At 44.4% G+C, this 22,666-nt stretch overlaps 1 protein-coding gene across 2 annotated transcripts in view; it reads left to right on the top strand.

The window, feature by feature from the left end:
- SCAMP3 (secretory carrier membrane protein 3) overlaps positions 1–22,075 on the top strand; it is an 84,133-nt gene extending 62,058 nt beyond the window's left edge. For both annotated transcript variants that reach the window (XM_086947394.1, XM_086947395.1), the window contains exons 7-9: positions 11,170–11,271; positions 14,542–14,659; positions 19,174–22,075. In XM_086947394.1, coding sequence (XP_086803520.1) covers positions 11,170–11,271; positions 14,542–14,659; positions 19,174–19,320 — 367 coding nt within the window. In that variant the 3' untranslated portion in view covers positions 19,321–22,075. The remainder of the gene's footprint in view (positions 1–11,169; positions 11,272–14,541; positions 14,660–19,173) is intronic.
- Positions 22,076–22,666: the final 591 nt, after the last annotated feature.

The raw sequence follows: 22,666 nt of genomic DNA, 5'->3' as shown, positions 1-22,666 counted from the left end.
ACTTCTAATTTATTGGACACTATTCTAGGCCCACCTGCATCTTGGAACGTCTTTTGCAATTTCAGCCATCGGACTACCTTCACCATTTGCTATTTTGGTGGAGATTCCTTTTTCGCTCACCAGAACGCAGTTTCTGGTGTAAGAAATTGTACTTCATCTCTACAGAGCTCAAATGCCTCTTCCTGGTGAATGAGATTGTTCCTCATGGTCCTTCACAAGGACACTTCTTCAGTGTTCCACCTGAAACTACAAGAGGGCACTCACTTCCATCCTCCACCTAGCCACTGAGGTCTTGGAGTGGCTAGTGACACATGTATTCACCTCTTTTCTTTCTTTACACAGATATTTGGGATTTTCTTGTAACCTATATATCCAGCATTTTTTACCTGTCCGACCTCACTTACGACCTCCTAATAGCAATCTAGGTGGTTGAAAGTGAAACTGGTCGGTCATTCCAGCTGGATTCCAGCAGCCTGTCGGCCAGTCGGAGACTACAACGTAATCCCATATGACTGCATTTCCGCCATCGGGATTACGATGCTCGGTTTCCAACAGGCTCTCCATGCCAGGCTTTTTGACATGGAAAGCCTGTCTGAAAGCGAGTTTGTTGGCCCCTAGCAGGGCCCCCTTCTCCTTGCGGCCTCTTTGAGGTGCAGTAATGAACAGAATCTCCCATTTCTCTATGGGAGCTTGTTCTCTGGCCGGTTTATGGCTGCAGCACAAGCTCCCATTAAAAAATGAGTATGCAACTGCACCATGTTTGGTCGCATTGTAATTGCGGCATCAGAACCGCCGACCGGAGGTTGGTGGGTCCCGAAACCGCAAAGGTGTCGGTCAGAGACAACTCCAACTGACATCGTAATCATGCCCTTAGTGATTTTTCAGGGACCACCTGTTCGTATGATTACTGTCAAGATTAGCCACTTCTCCCCACATAAGCTAGAGAACGTACATGTCTGTATAACCCGTTTTTGTACTTCCACCTGGGTGTCTTATTGTAGACTTCCTTGACATGTATTTTGTATCTTTTCAAATGCTGTACATATTAACTAACTGGGGATATAGAGGAATTAATGTATCCCCTCTCTGTCGAGGTCATAGGCACACAAAAAGAACACGTGAGCATGTAACTACCATGAAAAACTAAACATGGGAATAAGTATTAGTGGTGTTAGTGCAAGTATTTAGGGTGCCATTAGTCCTAATGAAAGCCCATTAATGTGTCTGCACACTTGTGAGGACTGAGACGTTAACTATTTTTAGATGCCGAGTCAGGTAATGTGCACTAAGTTACTTCCGCTTCTAGTTTTTGGTTTTAATTTTGTAAAGGTTAGGAGAAATCTTTAATAAAAGTCCAGTCTGGCCATGAATAAAAGTATATCAATTTAATCTACCTGAATACAACTTTAACAGTTGCACAGACAGCAACCATTTACAGAATTAAAATACCCCTGTATTAACTTTACCAAAAGCTCTCCAAAGACTGCAAGAGCTAAAGGATGAGTCCACTTAGCATCATTCATGCTGACGAGGAAGCAAATCCGATGATGAAGTATGCTTTCTAAAGTGTGGGTGAGGGTGGGTGCATTCCTTTTTAAGTAACTCCTTAATATTGGGAAATACACGTTTGGCATACCAGGGACATGAATTCGTTCTTACAATCCAACAGGTTATTTTCTGTCATTGCCAAGTTTCCCAGGCCCCACAGTTTCGCAGATAGTGACTGCATTCAATGTATTCAGATTAAAAATGCGTTGGCTGGTACCATTCATGCACCTTCTTGTTAAATATCCAACTCGCACATAATACACACAAAAGGGGACGGAGAAATGCTTGCAAAAAGTCTAAGCACTGGCACCCGCACCCGCCAGCATTCCAACTCATTGTTTTTCACCCATGGTGCCACTCATGACAAAGATCTGCCTTATTCAAATCAGTACAGTGTCTACTCCTCATGGGAACAATCCACCCCAAAGTGCCAATGGTTAGTCTATTTGCAAGCATTCCTCCTGTCATTGTGTGTTTCATGCCCACCACAGACCCTTGCGCACCTTGCTCATGGCATTCAGTGTCAAGATACAAGTTAAACAGATAACTAGACGGGGTATGGGAGGAGGCAAAAGAAGATTCAGGACAAAAAAAACGGTTAGCATCAAGTTAACTTATGATACTCGTACATCTGATTCCGTCAGAAAGTCTAGATAATCATTTAACACAAGTATACCTATACGTTGCCAGAATAACCTCAGGATAAATAAGTTCAACCCCTAAAAAGGTTAATTTTCGAAAGGGAGTTTGAAGGATAAACAGCCGTGAAACATAGAAGTTGTGAACGAATACGCTTATCCTGAGATTACCCTTTTGAGAAATGACCAGACATGTAGGTGTTAACGTCTTATTGCATACATCCAGGTATTTCAATGTATGTATATTGTGGGCCTGGTTAGTTGGAGTGCACATTTGTAATGTAGTGCCTGTGAGAACCTCTGCATGAGCTTCAGAGATGTGCTCGGAACTGGTATTTGAGCTGATGATACGCCTGTACATGCTCCTCAGCTACATGATGACTTGACAGAAACCAAAGATGTTTGGTATCAAACATATCATATTAATAAGCCCACACCGATTCCAGTGATGGATTTATTAATACATGCACCTAAAGGGCACAGTAGAGGTGCCCCTAAAAACCTACCAACTACTAGTGTACTGGCTGCTGATTAGTGTTGACCAGCCTGCCCCCACAGACTGGTTTCTGACCGCCTACAGGTGAAAGCTCACACTCTGAGTGCAGAAATAATGCCTGCTCCGGCCAGAGGTGTTGCTATCTCCTCCAAGCGGGATGGCTAATTTATCAGCATATCGAGGCAGAAGGCTTCAAAAGGCCTCTGCCACCTTTCATATGCGACCAAGACTTCCCCCGTCTACGGAAATGCCACCCCCTGCCCCAGGTCCATTTGACATAGGACAGGCGGGATAATTCGTTCATCAGGAGGTGTGCTCCCATCAGGCTAGTTCACATCCCTAAGGTGGGCTACTTGATGTGAACACAAAAACGAGAATTTCACCATCTTGGTTTTTGGTGGAATTAGGCTCATTGTGTCAGGGTTATGCCCACTTCCCACAGGAAGTGGTCTTATACGGTGTGTAGTCGCCGTAAAGGTAAGTAGCCCATTGGATACTGCATGTCACTCTCCCCTAATGCATCTAAATTGAGTATTTAGGAGGCACCCCTGATGCCAGGAACTCCGATTCGACTGATCCAGAAGAAGAGGACAACGAGCTGCGAGTCAACATGAACTTAAGACTACTGTGGGCTTTTAGTGCCAAATTCTGCCTGCCTCCGCCAGTCTTGAAAATCATGACCAAGTGACTTGTCTTGAAGCGGAGCAACTACCAAGAACCCCAGCAGACTGCCAACCCATCGCAAATTGCCAGCAATCTCCCTTGGGGTAGAGGAGCTACTCCCCTGCAGTACGTAGGCACCGAAGAAACGGAGTCCAGTTTACCATGTTGCCGCTTCCCAGCCACTCCAACGCAGCATCTCCCCAGGAAGAGGCACCTGTGCTCCTGAAGGTCAGATCTGTGCCCCCACTGAGTGAGAGGACACCAGGATTGACAGGAGCTGCACAGCTCCAATACCTGGGTTACTGGACCCCTTGCATCAACCAAGACCTCTTTAAGTCTAGTCTGAACTCTAACAGCACCGAGACCGAGCAGCTGTGTAGGGGCGTCTGCACCACAGAGACCCATTTTCGGAGTAGCCCGGCTATCCTGATTTCTGCACCTGCAACCAGCAAGACCAACAACCGCGAGGACTTTGGATGCACAGAGCCCAGCCAACCTATCTACTCTGCTCCTGAGCTCCCCAGGCTGGGTACTGACAAACTGGCTGTGCCTCCGTGCTCCCAGGACTTCTGTGACCCGAGAACCCGGTGGGGAGCTTCTGGACTTGTACCCAAGTCTGACCTCTGCAGCCTGTGTCTAGTTGGCCCCTTCTTTCCACCGGTGTAGCGCGCAAAGCTTCCAACCAGACCAGCACCTCTACACTCAGACATCCCACTGCAGGTAATGAGTAACTTCTGGTGGTATTTTGGACCTTAGCCCCCTACCACCCTAAGTCTCGAGCAGTAGGCTGTGTGTTCGTGTCCCTCCTGAGGCGGAAGCCGGGAGGTTTTGCTGTCCTGTTATTTTCGTGAATTTTAACTCACTTGTTAATCTGCTTGATTTAAAAAGCTTTTAACTGCTCAATACCTCTCCCTCCTCTTCGCTGCCTGGGCCACTCTCAGCCGAGTATTGACGCTGAGGAGTTGGTCCTGGGTAAAGATTCACGGCGGCCATATTGAGTGTGTGCAAGCACTTTGACGCGCTCTAGTTGCGCATAAAAGGGGCACTTCTGAGCCCTGCGCTCGATTAGTCTGTGTGTTCGTGTCCCTCCCGAGGCGGAAGCCGGGAGGTCTTGCTGTCCTGTTATTTTCGTGATTTTTAACTCACTTGTTAATCTGCTTGATTTAAAAAGCTTTTAACTGCTCATACCTCTCCCCCCTCTTCGCTGCCTGGGCCACTCTCAGCCGAGTATTGACGCTGAGGAGTTGGTCCCGGGTAAAGATTCACGGCGGCCATATTGAGTGTGTGCAAGCGCTTTGACGCGCTCAAGTTGCGCATAGAAGGAGACGGACATGTCTCCGCGCAGCGGACGCGATCAGCGGATGTGCCGGACCTGTGCGGGAGTCGTTCCATAGTCCTGCCTGTCTGCGCCCGTCAGTGTCAAGGAGGTGCCAGGGGCTAGGGAGGCTGACCTAGTGAACACCCCTCTCGCAGTAAGCCCTATCTATTCCCTATGCACTCTCAAAGCACTCAAGCCATCCTGGCAATCCTGTCATCATAAGCATGTGCCTGAGAGACTTCAGGACGGTCTCGGGTGCTGGTGCTTTAGGGATACGAGAACCACTCCCCCACTCACACCCCTATGCGCCCCGACTGTGACAAAGGAGCAACACCCGCCCGTTTCCTCTAGGGAGACGGGTTTTCTAATTAATGCTCGTTCCCTTGTCAAAAACAACATTGCTTTCCGAGACTTCATTTCGGAGAGGAAGCCCTTATGGGCCTTTGTCACCGAAACTTGGGGTTCCGAATCCTCTGGACCCGAACTGGTCAATGCCATCCCTGATGGATATGCCTTAGCGAGACTGGACAGAGAGGGACGTAAGGGGGGGGAATTGGCATTCTACACAAAACCTCAGTAAACTGCCACATCGAGTGTCTTCCATCTCCTCAGAATTCCTTCCAGGCTTTACATTTCTCTCTTAGCCCCTCTCCTACGGTATCCTTTGCAGGCATCCTTATCTATAGGCCCCCCGGTTCCAGGTCAGCTTTCACAGCCGAGCTCCTGGAAATACTGGAACCCTTCATTGATGCCTGATTTCACCATTCTTTGTGATTTTAATTTCCATCTGGAAAACTCCATCTCGGCCGACACTACATCCTTGGTGTACCCGCTGGCCTCCTGTGGGCTCCTACAAATAGTGGGAAGTCCTACCCATTCTGCCGGCCACACTTTGGATGGAGTATTTACCAATGATTCTAGGTTGAAAGCAGACCTTCCCCTTCCTCTCTCCTGGTCAGATCATATGGCAGTCCCTATAGATTTTACATTTTGTCTACCCCATGTACCTCTAAAGGACAAGAATAACTGGGCTTCGAAAAGGAACTATAGAGGCATGAATAACGATTCCCTTGGTCCTCTTATCCCCAACTTTAAGTTCTCTTCCAATTCTGATATTCATGTTGCTGCCTCTGAGCTTGCCACTACCATCTCGAAGGCTGTTAACATCTTCACCCCGGCTAAGCATTACTATTGCGCCAGGAAACGACCGTCGGCCCCCTGGTACTCACACTCGCTCAGACTGCTCAGGCAGGGGTGTAGAAGGCAAGAAAGGGCCTGGAGAACCCATCTTGACCCCGACGAAAGGACTAAACACAAAGACCTTATTAAAGAATATAAGACCGCAGTCCTGGCCGAAAAACAGTCATATTTTACTAAACTTACTACCTCCCTCAGCTCTCCCAGCGAATTATTTAAAATTGTAGACTCTTTATCCTCTGCTCAATACCCTGATCCCATTGTTGCATTTCAAGAGCTCTGCGATCAGATTCCCACATTTTTTCATACCAAAATTGTGGACATCTATACTACCTTAGAAGCCCTCAATCGTACCCCCGCTCTATCCCTCTGGCAGGAGCCAACTTCTGTTCCTCGCGGAAACCTATCCAATTTTCCTCCCCTCACCTTCGAAGCTCTTAATAAGCTCCTCGACAGACTTAAATCTGAATCCCCCCTGGACCCCTGCCCTTTAAAAATTCTGAAAAACTGCAGAGAGGTCTTGCTTCCCCCGCTTCTTGAAGTAATGAATCTGGCAATCTCCAATGGTGCTTTCCCCGCACCCTGGAAAATGGCCATTGTCAAGCTCCTCTTGAAGAAGGCCACCATGGACCCTGGGATATTAAAGAACTTCCGCCCTATTTCCCTTCTCCCTGCTCCTGCTAAGATGCTCGAGGCCCATCTCAATCACCATCTCAGTGCCTTCCTTGATAATTCCAACCTGCTAGATCCTTCTCAGCATGGCTTTCGGAAGGCACACAGCACAGAATCAGCGCTCACAGTGGTAGTCAATAACATCCGCGCTAAGGTCGACAGTGGTCAGACGACTCTTCTGATCCTGCTCGACCTTACAGCTGCCTTTGACACCCTGTCTCCCACCATTCTGGCCACACGTCTTAGTGAGATGGGAGTGGATGGGTCCGCTCTGAGCCTTTTAACTTCCTTTCTTAGTCAGCGTGAACAAAGGGTAAAACTGGGCGACTTCCTCTCCTCTGCCAAGCCTCTGCAATGTGGGGTCCCTCAGGGCTCATCTTTGAGCCCTATCCTTTTCAACATATATGTGGCCCCACTTGCTAGGCTTGTAAGATCCTTTGAATTGGAAGTTTTGTCGTACGCTGACGACACCCAGATCATGGTCTCCCTCTCGCAATCTGTGGTGAACATGGCCTCTAATTTCAGGAACTGTATGCAAGCAGTGGCAGGCTGGATGACATCTAATATCCTCAAATTAAATGGGGAAAAGACTGAGGTCCTCATCTTTGGAGGTAAACAAGATGTCTGGTCGGCCGACTGGTGGCCCACTGCCCTTGGAACATGCCCCAAGCCCTCCCCTGTTGCCCGTAATCTGGGTGTTCTTCTCGATACCACACTCTCCTTCGATAAGCAAGTTAACAGGACTGTTTCTACTTGCTGTGGTGTCCTAAGGATTCTGAGAAAACGTACACACTATCTCTCCCCGAAAGCACGTAAACAAGTCTCGGTGGCTCTCATCTCCCCTCGTCTGGACTATTGTAACGCCCTATATCTGGGCATTAGCATAAGACTGGTCCATCGCTTACAAGTTTTCCTGAATGCAGCAGCAAGGTTTGTTGTTGATGCTCCCAGGCGGTCCTCAGGATCCTTGATTAGAAAGAACCTTCACTGGCTTCCTGTGCAGTCCAGGATTAATTTCAAGGTTCTAGTTCTTACTTTCTGTGCTCTTCACGGATCTGGTGCAGAAGACATCAGGTCTCTTGTGTCCTTCTACACCCCGGGCAGGGCCCTGCGCTCCGCCAATAAAAACCTTCTGTCTGTTCCTCGAACCACCAGGGCCAGATGGGGAGGTAAGGCTTTTTCTTCCCTGGCCCCGAAACTCTGGAACTTGCTTCCTGCAGAACTCAAGGGCCTGGCGTCCCTAGACTTGTTCTGTAAAGGTCTAAAAACTTAGCTCTTCGCAGAAGCCTACCTGTAACCCTTCATCTGTGTTCACATCTCACTCAGCTGTTTTCCATCCTATGCGCCTTGATGCCTCCGGGCAAAGTCGCGCAATACAAATTCCACATTCATTCATTCATTCATTCATTCATTCATTCATTCATTCATTCCCCAAGAAACCAACTGTAAATAACTGTATTCAAATTATGCCTTTTTTCCCAATAGGAAAGCATTGCTGCATAAAGATGCTTTTAAGTGAACATTTTACTTACCTGTAAAAAATCAATATTTAAAAAAGTATTTATAGGGCGAGGAGCCAAGCTGGCGACCAAGATGGCCGCTTAGGCTCCCGGCTCCCTAGACCTCCTCATCCTGCTACAAGATCCTGCTAGATATCCTGTGCCTATGCAACGCTCCCGTGTAGACGAATCAAAAGTGCGCCGCACCGTGAGCTCCCGAAAGTTCTGTCAGCTTCGAGAACGGAGAAACATCGTCTTGAAGTTTGCGGCCTACATCAGCCCTGAAGCCGGGGCCTCGAGTAGAAATCTAGCCGGCACCTAGTTGAACAACATCGGACACAGGAGTTTGGGAGGGGCCGGTCTTCCGGAACGGAAGTGAAGTTTTTGTCCGATCTTTGCATTGAACGTTCGAACAGATTGGCGCTGTGAAGGAACACCCCACAGACACTGCGGATGCCAGTTGGATATTAATTAACGGAGCCAGCGCCGTGAACGCCTTGGAAATAGTCGGGAAGGTGACCCGGCGGCTGCGGCCACATCCTGACGACGACCCTGAACTATCCTGTACGTGATTTGAGCGGATGTCCTCATCTTTAACTCTAGTTGGTCTATCCCTAAAGGCCCGAGGGACTGACCATGGTGGAAATGTATGACATGACACCCAGTATCGAACTGCATAGGATTCGAACCCAACCCTCCAAGGGGTCCAGGGAAAGTCATACGGATATCTTGGGACGACATATCCTACCCAAGGGGTTTTCGATATCAGACCAGTATGCCACCAACGAGGGGAAACACTCAGTGTTGGCCAGGATTGAACCCACGCTCGCAGCTCTAATGGCGTCTGTCGGTGGTCTTCACCTTTCCCTGAACCAGAGAGCCCAAGCACTGGAACTTAAATTGGATGCTGTTATTTTCGATATGGGGCATATGAAAGAGGCTTGTGTTCACTTTCATGACAGTGTAAAAGTGGCGGCGTCCACAGCAACTGGTTTAATCGACGCCAACAATCCTGTGCAGCGAGAGGGGAGAGAGACTCTGATCCGCAAATCAGCTAATGGCTATGTGTCGGGCGTCCCTGTTGTGTTTGCATGTTCAGTATTGACATTGACGGAGAGAAAATCGCGCTGTAAAATACATCGGAGGGCTCATGTAAGGACTCTGGAATGGTTTGACAAGGTACCCCTCTTGCTTTTTTCGAACTCAGTTAAACGTGACTGGAAACAATGTTTGGAGTTCTTGACAGAGCGAATGGGACCCAGTGACAATGTGATTGAATGTCCGTGATGTTTCCGGCTCGCTCCTGTGTTCAGCACTCTTCCAAGATGGCGACTGTTTGGGTGGAGAACACTCGTGTACCTGATCGAACTGGCCTGGGCTGAAACTGGCTTATCCTTCAAGACTTTAGTTCGAGTTGTGGCTGTGTGGGACTCACTATATAATGTTGATACCGGGAGGCGAAGTAGGCGAGTAATGAATCCCCCGATCTTAGCTTGATTGTGGAACCGTTGAATATCCTTACTTGGGGAGGCTTAGAGTTAGCGGGAGGGGAGAGGCCAGGAGCCTGTACGAAGGCCCTCCTCCATTCCTTTTATGGGTTATAGTTTAGATGGGGCGACAGGCACACTGCTAGTTGGGATTTGGCGTTAGCTGCATGCAGGGGTGCAGGGTGGGGTGTTTCGCGCTTTGCGTTTTTTTTGTTTATTTTATTTTTATTTTCTTATATTTTTAATCATCCTGACCCCCTTTTTCAGTATTATGGTGCTAATGCGAGCGTTATTGTTTGATCTGGTGTATCTTCTACATACAAGGGCTGCAATGTATCCTGTTCATGATCTAAGTATAAAGTGATTTTGTGACCAGCGGGACCGAGGGCCAGCACCCTTCGATAGAGTGAACCCTGTTCATTTCATAATCCTGATTGTTTAGGAGTGTTGAGTCCAGGTATACTGTGTCTTATGTCACTCCTATCCTGACTTTTCCACGATATGATGCTTGTATGTATATAATTGCATTGCATCTGATACGTTCTTATTGTTATTACCTTTTTAAAATTAATAAAAAGATTTATAAAAAAAAGTATTTATATGATAGCTAAGTTCTTGTATCAAAATGTGTATAAAAATGCAGCTTATTTTTCTAAATTGGTCCTGGATTTATTTTTCAGTGTGTCTCACTTATTGCCTCGGAGTACAACAAATACTTAGCACTACCCTCTAATAAGCCTAAACTGTTCGCCCACACTACCACAAAAGGAAGCATTTAGTGTGCTCATTTTTGCTTCTGTAAACCAATTAGGTTTGTCTGTACTCTTTACACCATGTATTTCGTTTTGGTCCACTATATAAAGAGCCATCTGCCTACCGGGTGGTTGGACTAGCTTGCAATAATACATACCCCCACTGTTTCTTTGCTTATGGGAAGAGTGGCGCTGCAGTATTTCATGTGTACAGTGAAGTATTTCCATCCATTCTACTTTTTGTTTTATAACGGTATTGGGTATCTATCAGTATACCTAAGGATAACTGGTTAATAGGTTTGTTAAAACCTGAGTAATGTAGCAAGATTGTGTACAGGTCTTTCACCATGTGAGACTGTGTTCTATGTGTGACATGTTGTTTTCTCTCTTGAGTTACACTATATGTAAAAAGCTCTTTGGGTGGTTAAAGAAATCAGGAAACTATTTAAATAAGGTGCAGGTAAGAAAAAAGAGATAATGGTAAGGGTAATACTAACAGAATGGTGTCACTTATGAGAAAAATGTACTTAAAGGATAGTGATAGGGAATGGAATTATGAGCATCTTTTTATAGAGGAAGAAATTGGTAAGGAAACTGGATAATGAAAAGGATATAGGGTAATAAAAGAAGGAAAAACATAAAAGGGATGCATGTGGTCTCTACTTTAAATGTTAAATAAATGTGGGATCCGAGATTAATCTCAAAGTCTGATTTAAAAATGCATAGAACAGTGCCTTTAAGTATGTCTGTGGCCGAGTGGTATGCTATGCAATGTAGAAGTTAGGTGGTAAAGCATGGGGATATTCTCATCGTTTTGCTCTGCTAAATATATGCGTGCTTTATTGTTCATTGAAAGTATTAAATTCTACATATTCTATTTTTTTTTTTTTTCTACCTAGGAGTGACAGTTCGTTTAATTTCTTCGTTTTCTTCTTCATCTTCTTCGTGCAGGACATTGTATATGTCTTGCAGGCAATTGGCATCCCAGGATGGGGCTTCAGGTATGTCCTAGATTAAGCAGAGTCAAAAGAATGAAGACTTTGGGTAACATACATTTCGCCTTGACAACATTGCTTTTTTACTTTAAGAGCCTTGGTTGTTTGCCATGTTTCTTGGTGCTGATCCTTCCATATTGGACTGGAGCTTGATATTTACCGAAACTGATGATTTGTAGTACGGCGTTCTCATTTTAGTGAAATGCTAGGCACATTTGGTTTTTTTTGTTTTATCCCAAAGGAACCAAAATCAGTTTGCACAAAAATACCTCAAACATTATAATTTCAGAATTATTAAAATAATTAGTACACTATTGAGATGCAACACTCTAACCAAATATACCAATATATTGAAACATGGTCAGTAAACCACAAATAAAGTGTCCCTATTAGTTTGCACACAAAGTTCTTTACAGGGCAATTGGCAGATTTTTAAAACATTTTTTTTTTAAGGTAAACCGCTCTCATAAAGCATCTTTTCAATAGACACAAATCAGCAACATGGTTTCTAGAACATAAGTTTAGTATTTGTCTTCTGCAGCATAAAATGTAGTTACCTTACTAGTCAATATTGCCAGATGAAACAATTTGAATTGAGGAAAAGAAATGTTCACTTCTGTAGTAGGGTTATGGCCTATGGTACCATCTTCCTTGTTACTGGCCCAGCCTATGTTTGATATTTAAAACAACTTGGACATCTTAACTTTGAACCAGTAGATTTGGAATTTTTTTGTATTTTTGTTGTGACAATCATAAATTTAGGTAGATATTACTTATATGCATACATCTAGAGTTCCTTAATCCAATCATCACTTTGAGATAGCTTATAATTTCAATTAATGTTTATTTTTCCCTAAAGTGGGGGTTAAATATATTAATCCCCCTCTCCTGCAGTGACTTGATCACAACTGTCTATTCCATTTTTCTAGTTTCCTAGGAAATGTTAAAAATGTACTTTTGGAGCATGTTAATGCTGGTGCTGCCCCATTTATGACAGGTCTTTAATTACAAATGCCCATGAACACTCTGTTACATTCTTTGTCTTTCCTTTCTGACTGGTTAGGATCGCCTGCAACCACAGGGCAGATGGGAAAAAGCTATCCGAAAAGATGCAATCACTTTACCATTTTTCTGTAGGGCTCTGGCCAAGAGGTTCTCAGCACACCCAGCCTTATGGTATGGTCAGCTGTGCTCACCCCAGTTCTATTCTTTTTCCTTCTATTATCAAATCTTAAAGATTGGCTGTTACATATGTCTTTACGTGTTATAGGTGTTGTTAAAAATAGCAATTTTAGAGGCAAAGTAGCCGTTACAGACTTGTCTACCTGGAGCAGACAGTAGATTTGAGTACTGAACTCTAAGCATGTTTCTTCAAGCTGTTCACAAACAGGAGAACAATTCTAAAGCTGCCACTTAGACTTGAGATTTTCCTCCAAAAAGGTAGCATTGTGATATTGAACAATTAATCCGGACACAGAATGCCTCCTCTCTGGGAGCAGTGGACACTCTCCTGTTATTTCTGTGTGCTCTTACAATTCCACACCTATGCCGTAATCTACAGAGGTTCAGATTGCTACCAAACTTGAGGGGCACTTAATGAACACACATGTTCAACTATTTCCAACGGAGATTTAGGGTTTGGATACCCCTGTGGTTTAAATCTGGTTTGCCTCCAGGACCGCAAGGGCTAGAGAAGTTTGAAATTTTTGTGGAACCATTGCAACCAGCAGCAGACAAGAGTGCTCACCACACTGGAGACATTGGTTGAACACCAAAGATCTTTGTCACTTTTGGTATGGATATAGCCAGATGTCTTTGTAGAAACATTTCTGCAGTTCCTTGTCCTCTCAATGCTTCTGATCAGCTGGAGTGCAAAGAGGTCTAGGTTTCTTGACAAATTGTCCCTTAGGAGCGCATTGCATGCAGTGCTTCAATCAGCAGGATCATACTGGTGACTTCAATATCCACCTTCCCCTGGGCAGGTCACAGACGCAAATTTACTCGCAAGGCCCATTCACTTCGGGAATACAGCCACCTGCAAGACCAGGTCTTTAATCAACATATACGTGTACAGATGAAGTGCGAAAACCTTCTACCAAGGGGGACAATATTTATTTTACAAATCATCCAAAGTGCTAGTTGATAGCTTCACAACACAGCATTTCAGGGAGGAGGGTTCTGTAGAACAGGAGGATGGGAACCGGCTGTGCAGGGAAAGATTGGACATCCACCAACTCACAATGCAGCTGCAGTGTCAGGAACAAAGGATCCTAACATTGTCTTATCCACATAAACAAACAGAACCTGCAAGGAAATCCCCATCTTGTGTGTGCATACACTGTTTCTCTGTGAGGACACTGATTAAAAACCTGCCAAACCAAAGTATAATCATGCAAAGGCAAGTACCCCAGGTATGGAGAACTGGCAACATTTACTCTAGGATGCAGACTTCCTAGAAGCAGTACTGTAACCTACAACTAGCCAACCAACACTCGTGTTTCCTACTGTCTGCAGAAGTTTTTTTCTCCAAAAAAGGTTGCGAAATCCGCTTTGGTTAAAAAAAGGGGGCCTTGTCCACTGCAACAAGTTGAACCTGCCAGCCCTTTCCTTGTTCTTCCAAGAGCTGCCCCAAGCAAAAGCAAATAAAACAAAAAAAAGTGTCCCTGATGTGTTGAAGATACATGTAGCATTGCATGGGAAATATGTTTGCACTTTTCCTGTCTCGGACCGCCATGGTACATGGATAACATAAGTAGGAGAGAAAAGTCAGCAGACATGATTGTTGGACGAGCGCCTTTGATGCCTCACCCTCGGACCTACCTCTAAATGAGGCTGGAGTGTGCATGGTTGGTGAAGGAACTTCTGCCAGTTTTTGCCAAACTGCCTGGTATCGCCCATTGCTGAAGTAGGCCGTAAACCTTGCAGTACCTCAACTACCTAACAGTTGCCATACATACAATGGAATTTATCAAAACATATTGGAACGAGGAGGAAGGGACAATAGAGAACTGGATTGGAAATATTGGTGATGTAATGCAAAATGACGTACCTTGTAAGCACTTGATCTGCTAATTGTTTTAAGTGATAATACTTTAATAATTTTAAAAAACTGGCTCTGCTTACTGGTTTAGGCGCCACCAGCACAACTTCCGCGTAATGTTGCCCCCCACACCCTTTCCACCCCCGTTAAAGCACTTTGAGCATTTCAATCTGACATCATGGTGGGAAAAGCCCCTTGAAAACCCTCTTTCTGAATGTGCTTTTCTTCTGTTGCAGTGGCTGGATAGCGACCCTCAGTGTCTTCAAAACCAACACAGGGGTTGCAGTCATAATGCTCCTTGTGGCCATGTCCTTTACTGCCACTGCGGTCCTGGGAATCATCATGCTGAAGCGGGTGAGTACTTTTCCATACATGACGACTCACGCTTTCTGCTGATTATCGAAAGCTTCACAAGGAGGGGTTCGACTGTTAGCCTGTTTAAAATTGGGGCGAAGCTATTATCACAGTGAACGGTTGGCATTGAGGCATAATTGACCACATAACGTTAGGGAAATATGAAGCAAAGTGATGATACCAGTACTGAACATGTGTGAACTTATGAAGCCAACTGCATTTTATGTTGAACTTTGATTAATGCTTATACACTGCGATGTAAGATTAAAAACTTTTAGAAAACAGATTTGAAAAGAAAATTGGGGCAAAGCCAGTGCTGCGGGCCCCACATGAGGTACACTTGGCTCGGCCATGGGGAAGGCTTAAAAATTGAGAAAGGGTTCCTAAATGGTATGATTGTCTTCCAGAGAGGCAAAAGCTAGAGCGGATATACTAAGAGAACATAGGTCTGTGTAATCCTGCGCTCTCGGAACACAGCTGGCCCACAAACCCAACTGCATGAGCATCGGTCGATGGCATTGCCTTAGAGGTGGCAGGTCAGCATTACAAAAGAACAACCTTGTATGCAAATTTAAGTTGACATATATATATATTCTCCTTATGGTTTGTATTGTCTTGCTGACTTGTAGTGTGCTCATTATTTTTCACTTTTTTCTTTTCTGTATTTGCCTCTGTAACCAATGCAGTAATTTCTCATCAAACATAAGGGGGTGAGATGCTTGGGTGAGAGTTTATCGAGAGGAGTGACATATGCTCCCAGAATAATGATAACCTCAGTAGTAGTGAACTCATCTCAAAAGTGTTGGACCAACTTTATCCAACACAGCTTCATCTATCTAGTGGAAGATTCCACTCAAGATGGAAGACTAAAGTAACTCAATCAAATTATATAGTGATACACATTTACCACTTTTTTATTATTAGAAAATCTTTAACCAAAGTCTGAATGAGAAACTGATGGTCCAGAATGTTTTTAAAAAATAGTTTATCTTCTAGTGCAGAATTTGGATAAAAAAACAGATTAATAAAATTCCCCTGTATATCTAACGTTTTCCCTTACATTGTTAGTCCAAGCACCGACTGTGCAGAAGTGTGTGCCCATATACTCTGAAATCCATAAAACTCACAAAATGTGTGAACAATCACTGGAGAAAATGGTTAGGAAACAGAGCACCTGTAATCAGGTCACATTTGCGGTAGCTAATCTATGATATGTTGAGAGTGACCTTTAAAAAAAAAAAAAGTTAGCAATCAAGTGATTGAGCTTGTAAGAAAAATAGTGGTAATTCCACAATGTCACCTTTGTCATCCCAAGAGATGAACAAGTTACTTAAAGAAAATCATTGCTTTCATATATGCACCACATACAATCAGAGCAAATGTCACCACTGTTTTGTATGTTTCAAATTTTCTCTTATAAATATAGACACAAAAACTCAATTCCATATGTTTGTTTATATAATTTAATTTAACATTCTATTTTGCAACAAAAATTGTAAGTCATATCGGCAACATATGAAGTCATGTGGTTTTGCAAATCAGTCAACCGAGCCTAGTGCAAATCCTGACTCTAATCTATTCACAAATAGTGTTTATAATGGAATACTGTTAGGTGACAGTGCGCAAAGTTCTCAGCTTACCTAAGCTCAATCAAAGACTCATCTCGTCTTGCCTTATGGCTTAGAATTGTGGGAGCTAGCTCCATTTAAAATAAAAATACAAAATAAAATCTGAAGAACTTTGAACACATCCTTTGGAGCTTACAATGCATTGCAGACCTGGCAGGCAGTGTTTGCCTCAGGTGGCTTGGTTTAAACTGTGACCCAAAGTACAGTCTTCTGATGTTCACATCCTTTTTTTCAAACTGATTTTTTTTTGTTGTACGTTGTACGCATGGGAAAATAAGTTTGTGGAGAAAAGTACTGTAGCGTATGTTGAGACCGCAGGCAGTATGGGCTAACTGGTAGAACATGTGACTGTCAGCTGATGTAAAAGTACAGTGAACAAAAAAATGCTACAGGCTGTGGGACTTGTGGTTTGGAAACCCGTCAAAGTAAATGACACATCTTTAAAATATACCAGTCATATTATGTACGAAGTAGAGGTAACGTGAACATGTGTAAATAGTCACAATTAGTGGTGTGTTCTAGTTCATGTGGACTATGTGACCTTCCTAAGCAGCCAAATATTTGAATCTCACTATTGTAAAAGTGTACAGGAAGGAAGCCCATGTTATAGATTGTTGGCCGTGTGCTTTGGGAACGTGCCCTACCAGACTTTGGCATCATGTAAGTACACCAATCGGGAGTTGACTAGCATGTGTACAGAAAATGTTATCCCTAAATGACTTGGTCTTAAAGTGAGAGAACTTTTTCTTACAGTTCTATCCTGAGCTCACAGAAGGTGTATTCCTACTCATGACCTAATATGATAGAATGCATCGAAAGGTGTAGTCAGAAAGGAGGTTAATCATTGGTTGGTCAGTTGAATCCCGTCTACAGAATCATTTAATCCTACCTCATGTGTTTTGGTGGTGACAATCCAATGTTCTTCACGCGGATGATAGTATACGATTGGTCGTGTTGGCATCACTCTTTGGCCAAAGTTTTCAATGACAGCATACCTCAAGTGTCCGCTTCCTGTTTATCAGCAAAATGTGTTATATCCTTAGGAGTCAGGTTGGTGCAACAGATGCTATTCTTGTGTTCCTGAAATCAAAGCTTAACCCTGGACATTCTGGTCCTGGATCTTCGCTTGGTACATTCAGTAGGAGATTGGTCCCCCATAACAGGGCGCCTTTCTGATGGCTTGCACTTTATGCTGTCCTTAGCCCAGCAAGGCTTTACAGTGAGCACAGCTAAGACCTGTCTTTCAGCCAGTTTTGTTTCCAACCTACCCCGAAAACGTCCTAGCCATAATGGTCACTCTTCTGTACTGCCTCGATTATGCAATTCGACTTAACCTATGCATACCAGCCACCTAGTGTGCAGACTGCAGTTCAAATCGACGCAGCTACATTGCCACCCAAAGTTCCAACCATTGTGATAAACATGTTAGTCTGGCTCCCCATTATATTCCAAGACTGCCTTGAAATCATTGTGCATAGCGTTCAGAGCCATCCACTGACCTGATTTTGTATTTCCGCACCCTGAGTAAAAAACGTACTTCGTGGAAGAAATCTCTGTACTCCTCACCACCTCATGCATCCAACACACATACACCAACCACCTCGGACCCTTCAACCTTCTAGACACCTCTGTTATACCGAAAACTGAAGAAACCCTCTTCAACCTCATCAAAAGCCTAATGTGAGTCAGCAGGTCACCAATTCAGCATTTAGCAGGATGACTTTAACCCACAACTATCACTGATACTCTCTCAGCCCCGCTCTTGAGGACTCATCCACGCCAATGCATGGTGGCACCGCTCAATCTTTAAAGAAAGTGAAACCGTACCTCCTTCGAGTGACTTCAGACATCAAAGCCCTAGTAGTCTAACCTCTAGAAGGCAGTAATAGCTTGACTGCCTGCGGGATACCTCACTTGGTTCCCTTAAAGGCATCTTTCAAAGAGCAGTCCACCTCCTCAAGGGCCTGAAGGAATTCGGCCAGGTCCTCGTCACCTTGATGGAACACCACTTAATGGCACCAACCCCCCCACCCCCTCCCCTCGCTGCCACCATGCACACTTCTTCTTCAGGACCAATTGACTCATTGATTAGGATCCCATTAATGGGGGTAATGATCTTGTCAACCCCACAACCACGGAATTGTCAGACAGGAGGCAAATAAATGTAAGAAATAAATAAAAGGAAACCGGCCTTTTCCATCTCAGCCCACAGGACCTGGAAAACCGTATAACTTCAGAACTGCCCCGAACTCTCTTCCAATTCAGGAAAGAGCTGAAGACCCCTTTTCCAAGTCTCCCTACATCGCAACACTTTAAACACTGTATTTCCCTTCTAGGACCTCTGTAGCTCCTTCTCTTCCTTTTCTAAACAATCTTGGATCCTAGTCTGCTTTCCACTGCCTCTTAATAATTTCATGCTACTAAAATACCTATGCATCTTACAAACATACATCAAAGATGAACCCCTTAAATGCATGCTCCTTGGCCCACCTAGATGCAGATCAGCTCGACATGCAGAGCCGTACTAACTGGCACACATCCAGATGCTCCCTACCAGCTTATGTCCACAGAAGGACATTCAGGCTTGCTTGGTGTCAGCCTCATGCCGGTCTCAAGACTGATGGGTAAATCCCTTTGCTTGTTTTAGGTAAATAAGGGGTGCGGGGCTGGAGCGCCAGTGGGGACATCTCATACACTGGCCCATAAACGACTTCTGACTGCAGAAAGCTTTTATATCTACAAAACGCTGCTCTTCTGACAGCCTCATGACCATTTTCTGGTATTTTTTTACAGTGTCCTATTTGTTGAGTCCTGCCTATGAAAACGCTTGGCTAACACAGTAGATTCTGGCCTTATTGAAAACCTTTCCTTATTTCCTTGTCCTAGATCCACTCAATGTACCGCCGGACCGATGCAAGTTTCCAGAAGGCGCAGGAGGAGTTTGCAGCCGGGGTCTTCTCCAACCCAGCAGTCCGCACTGCTGCCGCCAATGCTGCCACAGGAGCTGCACAGAGCGCATTCCGCCCCCAATAAGAAAGAAATGGGCGACGTTGAATATTAATCGCATAACCAGTAATCGTAAGGTTCCAATCTCGTGGTTTTTCGTTTGAAAGGAAACTGAAACGTGGCACTTTAATGTCTGGAATTATTCACTAGCACATCAGAAGTTGGAGATATTTTTCACTCTTGGCTAAATAAGTGTTAAGAGGATGCAGCGACTGTTCCTGAACAGATCTGTTACATGATTGTGAAAAATCTCTTTGAACCACTGTGATCGACTGGCCCATTCCTACACCCTTAAAATGAGGATGAGAGAGAGACGGTGGGGAATGGCACTCACCCCAATTCCAAGCAAACGATTCATCATTTGAAATCCAGATCTCTGTGCCTCGCGTTCGGAAAAGGCTGAACATTTGGGGTTTCAGAAGGCGTTGAAGACCCCAGAATGGATTGAATTAAATTTGACATTGTGAGCCTCAGACACTTGCATTAGACGCTGGCATCTACATTTTTTTTATCTATATATGTGATCTGTCTGGAGGGTGGGGAAGGGAAAGATGCTTTGCATGTTGTGACCACTGTGCAGAAGATTGCGCTGATCCGTGCAGGAGCAGTAAGGGAGCCAACTGCGTTGGGAAACTGGCAGCCTCTCTGTACCACTGTATATCATTTAATCCACCATCAGTTGAAGAGAGGAAAATTTGGATGATGAATTTGTAGTTATTTCCAAGGTAGAAACTACCACACTGTATGGAGTAAGGTTTCAGGAAACCTTGAACGTACTTAATTCCTGCGCAATTTCACATTTTCATAAACTCCTGTGCTGCTTGCCGCCTTGGCACGGCATGCATTTAAGGGAACCTTCAAAGAAAGCTTAGCAAGCTATTCACGTAAGAAGAGCACATTGATTAATTTAATTTCCCGAATTAATATGTACCCTATGAGATTTTTGTGTTTGCACTGCCTGCTGCACCATGCAAGATTCAATGATTCGGCCCTAAAGCTCGGTTGGATGTTACCTTCTTTGACACTGCTTGCTCGTCCTGCCGGGAAGGAGCTCTTACAATAAACACTGGCGTAGTGCTTAAGCGATGCAGATTAAAAAATGCACAGTTAAGCTTGATTTGCGAAAGGAGAAGCCCTTTCTTGGAGTCTTATACTATTTATACCGCATATCTTACCAAGTTGCCAGTACTTTCCTGAGCCTCGTCTGCTAGAGGGTCTGCATGTCATGTGCCTGTGGCCTTATTCATCTCTGTACATGATAGTGTTAGGCTGTTGTGATGTCGAGAAATCTTTGCAGCCTGGCCATGAAGTCTCGATCTTTCGGATCCAACCCCAAGAGTCACTGCTATAGTTAGTTGACCCTTCTAGTATCGTCCACTGATTCACAAATCCTCTTACCTGTGTCAGCGATCCTCGTTTTGAAGGTTGGGAAATTGGAATGCACTTATGGTCCACCCGGATCTGTGAAGACTAATGCTCTCAGGAGAGCAGAGGTGCCAGTCTGTGCATCCTGAACACATTCAACATTTAAAGGACGGTCTTGCAAGCCTGTCTTGGATTTCCTAGTTTGTCAAGTAAACATAGGTCAATCTTATGGGGGAGTCTAGTGGCTTCACAGGAATTAATTTGTTATATTTTTAGGGTAAACAAGCTTCAATGTGCTTGTTCACCACGTAGATTACACCAGTGCAAGCCATCCAGCAAAAGAGGTAGCATGAGTGATCTGTAACAAATCTCTCATCTTAATGGGCGCAGCATTTCCACAACTTTTCCCAAGCGAGAGGACTTGCCAGCGAAGGCAAGTACCTGAAACAAAATTGATGTAAATACCATTGGGGTCCAAGAGAAGAAGGGTGTGGCTGTGAGTATCCCACTGCATAAGCTAGATCCCCTATTGGTTAGTTTTTGCTCTTACATGCTATTGCGTGTTTGGCTCTTGGCCTGTATTTCTCTTTAATTGTCTACATCTCTTTCTATACCACCCCTTCTCCTTCAGTCTTTAGATCCCCTTTCTCACCTTCTGTTCTTCAATGACTTGTTTCTTGGCTCCCATATTCCATACAACAATACTTTATTTCTGAATGAACCCCTTTTCTCTCCACTGTCCCTCAGTCTCACTTTCACTGTTTCATTTGCATGGCCTGCCTGTGTTGTTTCCTGTGTTTGGTCATTGATGCAGTCAGTCTCCCCTCAATGGACTCTAAGGGGAACATGACCCAGTTGAAGAGAGATCTGCTGCCGTACACCAGTGGTCCTGGAATGTCCTGCTGCCATTTCCATTATGTTTCTTATTGGTCAGTGATGTGTATGGACAGCTACTAATGTGTGACTCTTCACTGTGCATGCCTTGGACTGCCTCACAACCTATGAAAATATATATATATATATATTTTAAATGTCTTGACTATTGACTGCTGCTCTCCCACATGATGTTTCCTGATTTTTGCTATGCTAGCAGCTCCGAGAGTAAAAACTGAATGCAATCGGAAGCAGAGAAAATGTGAACATTTATTTATCTTTGCTTTTATTTAGGAGCACCCGGCATTGTGGCAAGTGACCGTCTGTGTTTGTTGGTGGGTGCGGGTGGGGTGGATGGTAAGGGAATGATCTTATTTACATACCCATCCAGGCGTGTTACATTTTACTAGTGGCTCCTGTGTCTTCGCTGAAAATTAACTGGGCACCACCCCTCCTTTTCATTTGCATTTGTTTCTTTTTTTGCTGTGCCAAAATGCGAATCCCATTTTATTTAAAGAATAAAAGAAAAGGTTTAGCTATTGTTTTACTTTGTAAGTGTATTATGTTTTGTCTGAAAAGGGTCTGTCCAGTTTAAGGAAAGTACTAAACGCTCTTGGACTTTGAAGGAACGGCAGACCCTCTGCGTCATGGGGCATTTCTGGCTTTGCTCTCTCGTGTAGTCCAATTTCTCTGGGTGTTCCTCAGATCATGAGTTACCTGAACTTTTGTTGAACGAGCGATCCAGGCAGACTCCCCCTTTCCCATCAGGCAGGCAGGCTACTAGTCACGCCCTCCGCTCCTCCAGCAGAAAGTGCAGATTTAAGGCGATGTCCCAATTCCTCTGGTAGACTAGCTGTCAGGCAGACACCAACACTAGTCATTCAGCAGTCCTTCAGGTACTCTGGAGCACTCTTTTCTGTGATTGTGAAGAACTTGAAATTAGAACGAAGTAGGGTTTTTTAAGTCACGCTTTTACTCTCATTCTCTAAACTTGGGTTGTTGACCAAATCTCTCAAACATCAGAACTGGTTTGGGGTTGTTCTCTTTCAAGGGTCCCGCTCACACTGCCATTCAGACACAGAATCAGTGCTTTTTTTTATTTTTTATTCTGTTTATTGAAAAAGAAACAATAACA

The sequence above is a fragment of the Lissotriton vulgaris genome, chromosome 12 (genome assembly GCF_964263255.1).
Source record: "Lissotriton vulgaris chromosome 12, aLisVul1.2, whole genome shotgun sequence".
Classification (NCBI taxonomy): Eukaryota; Metazoa; Chordata; class Amphibia; order Caudata; family Salamandridae; genus Lissotriton; species Lissotriton vulgaris.
This window is presented reverse-complemented; position numbering and strand designations above follow the sequence as displayed.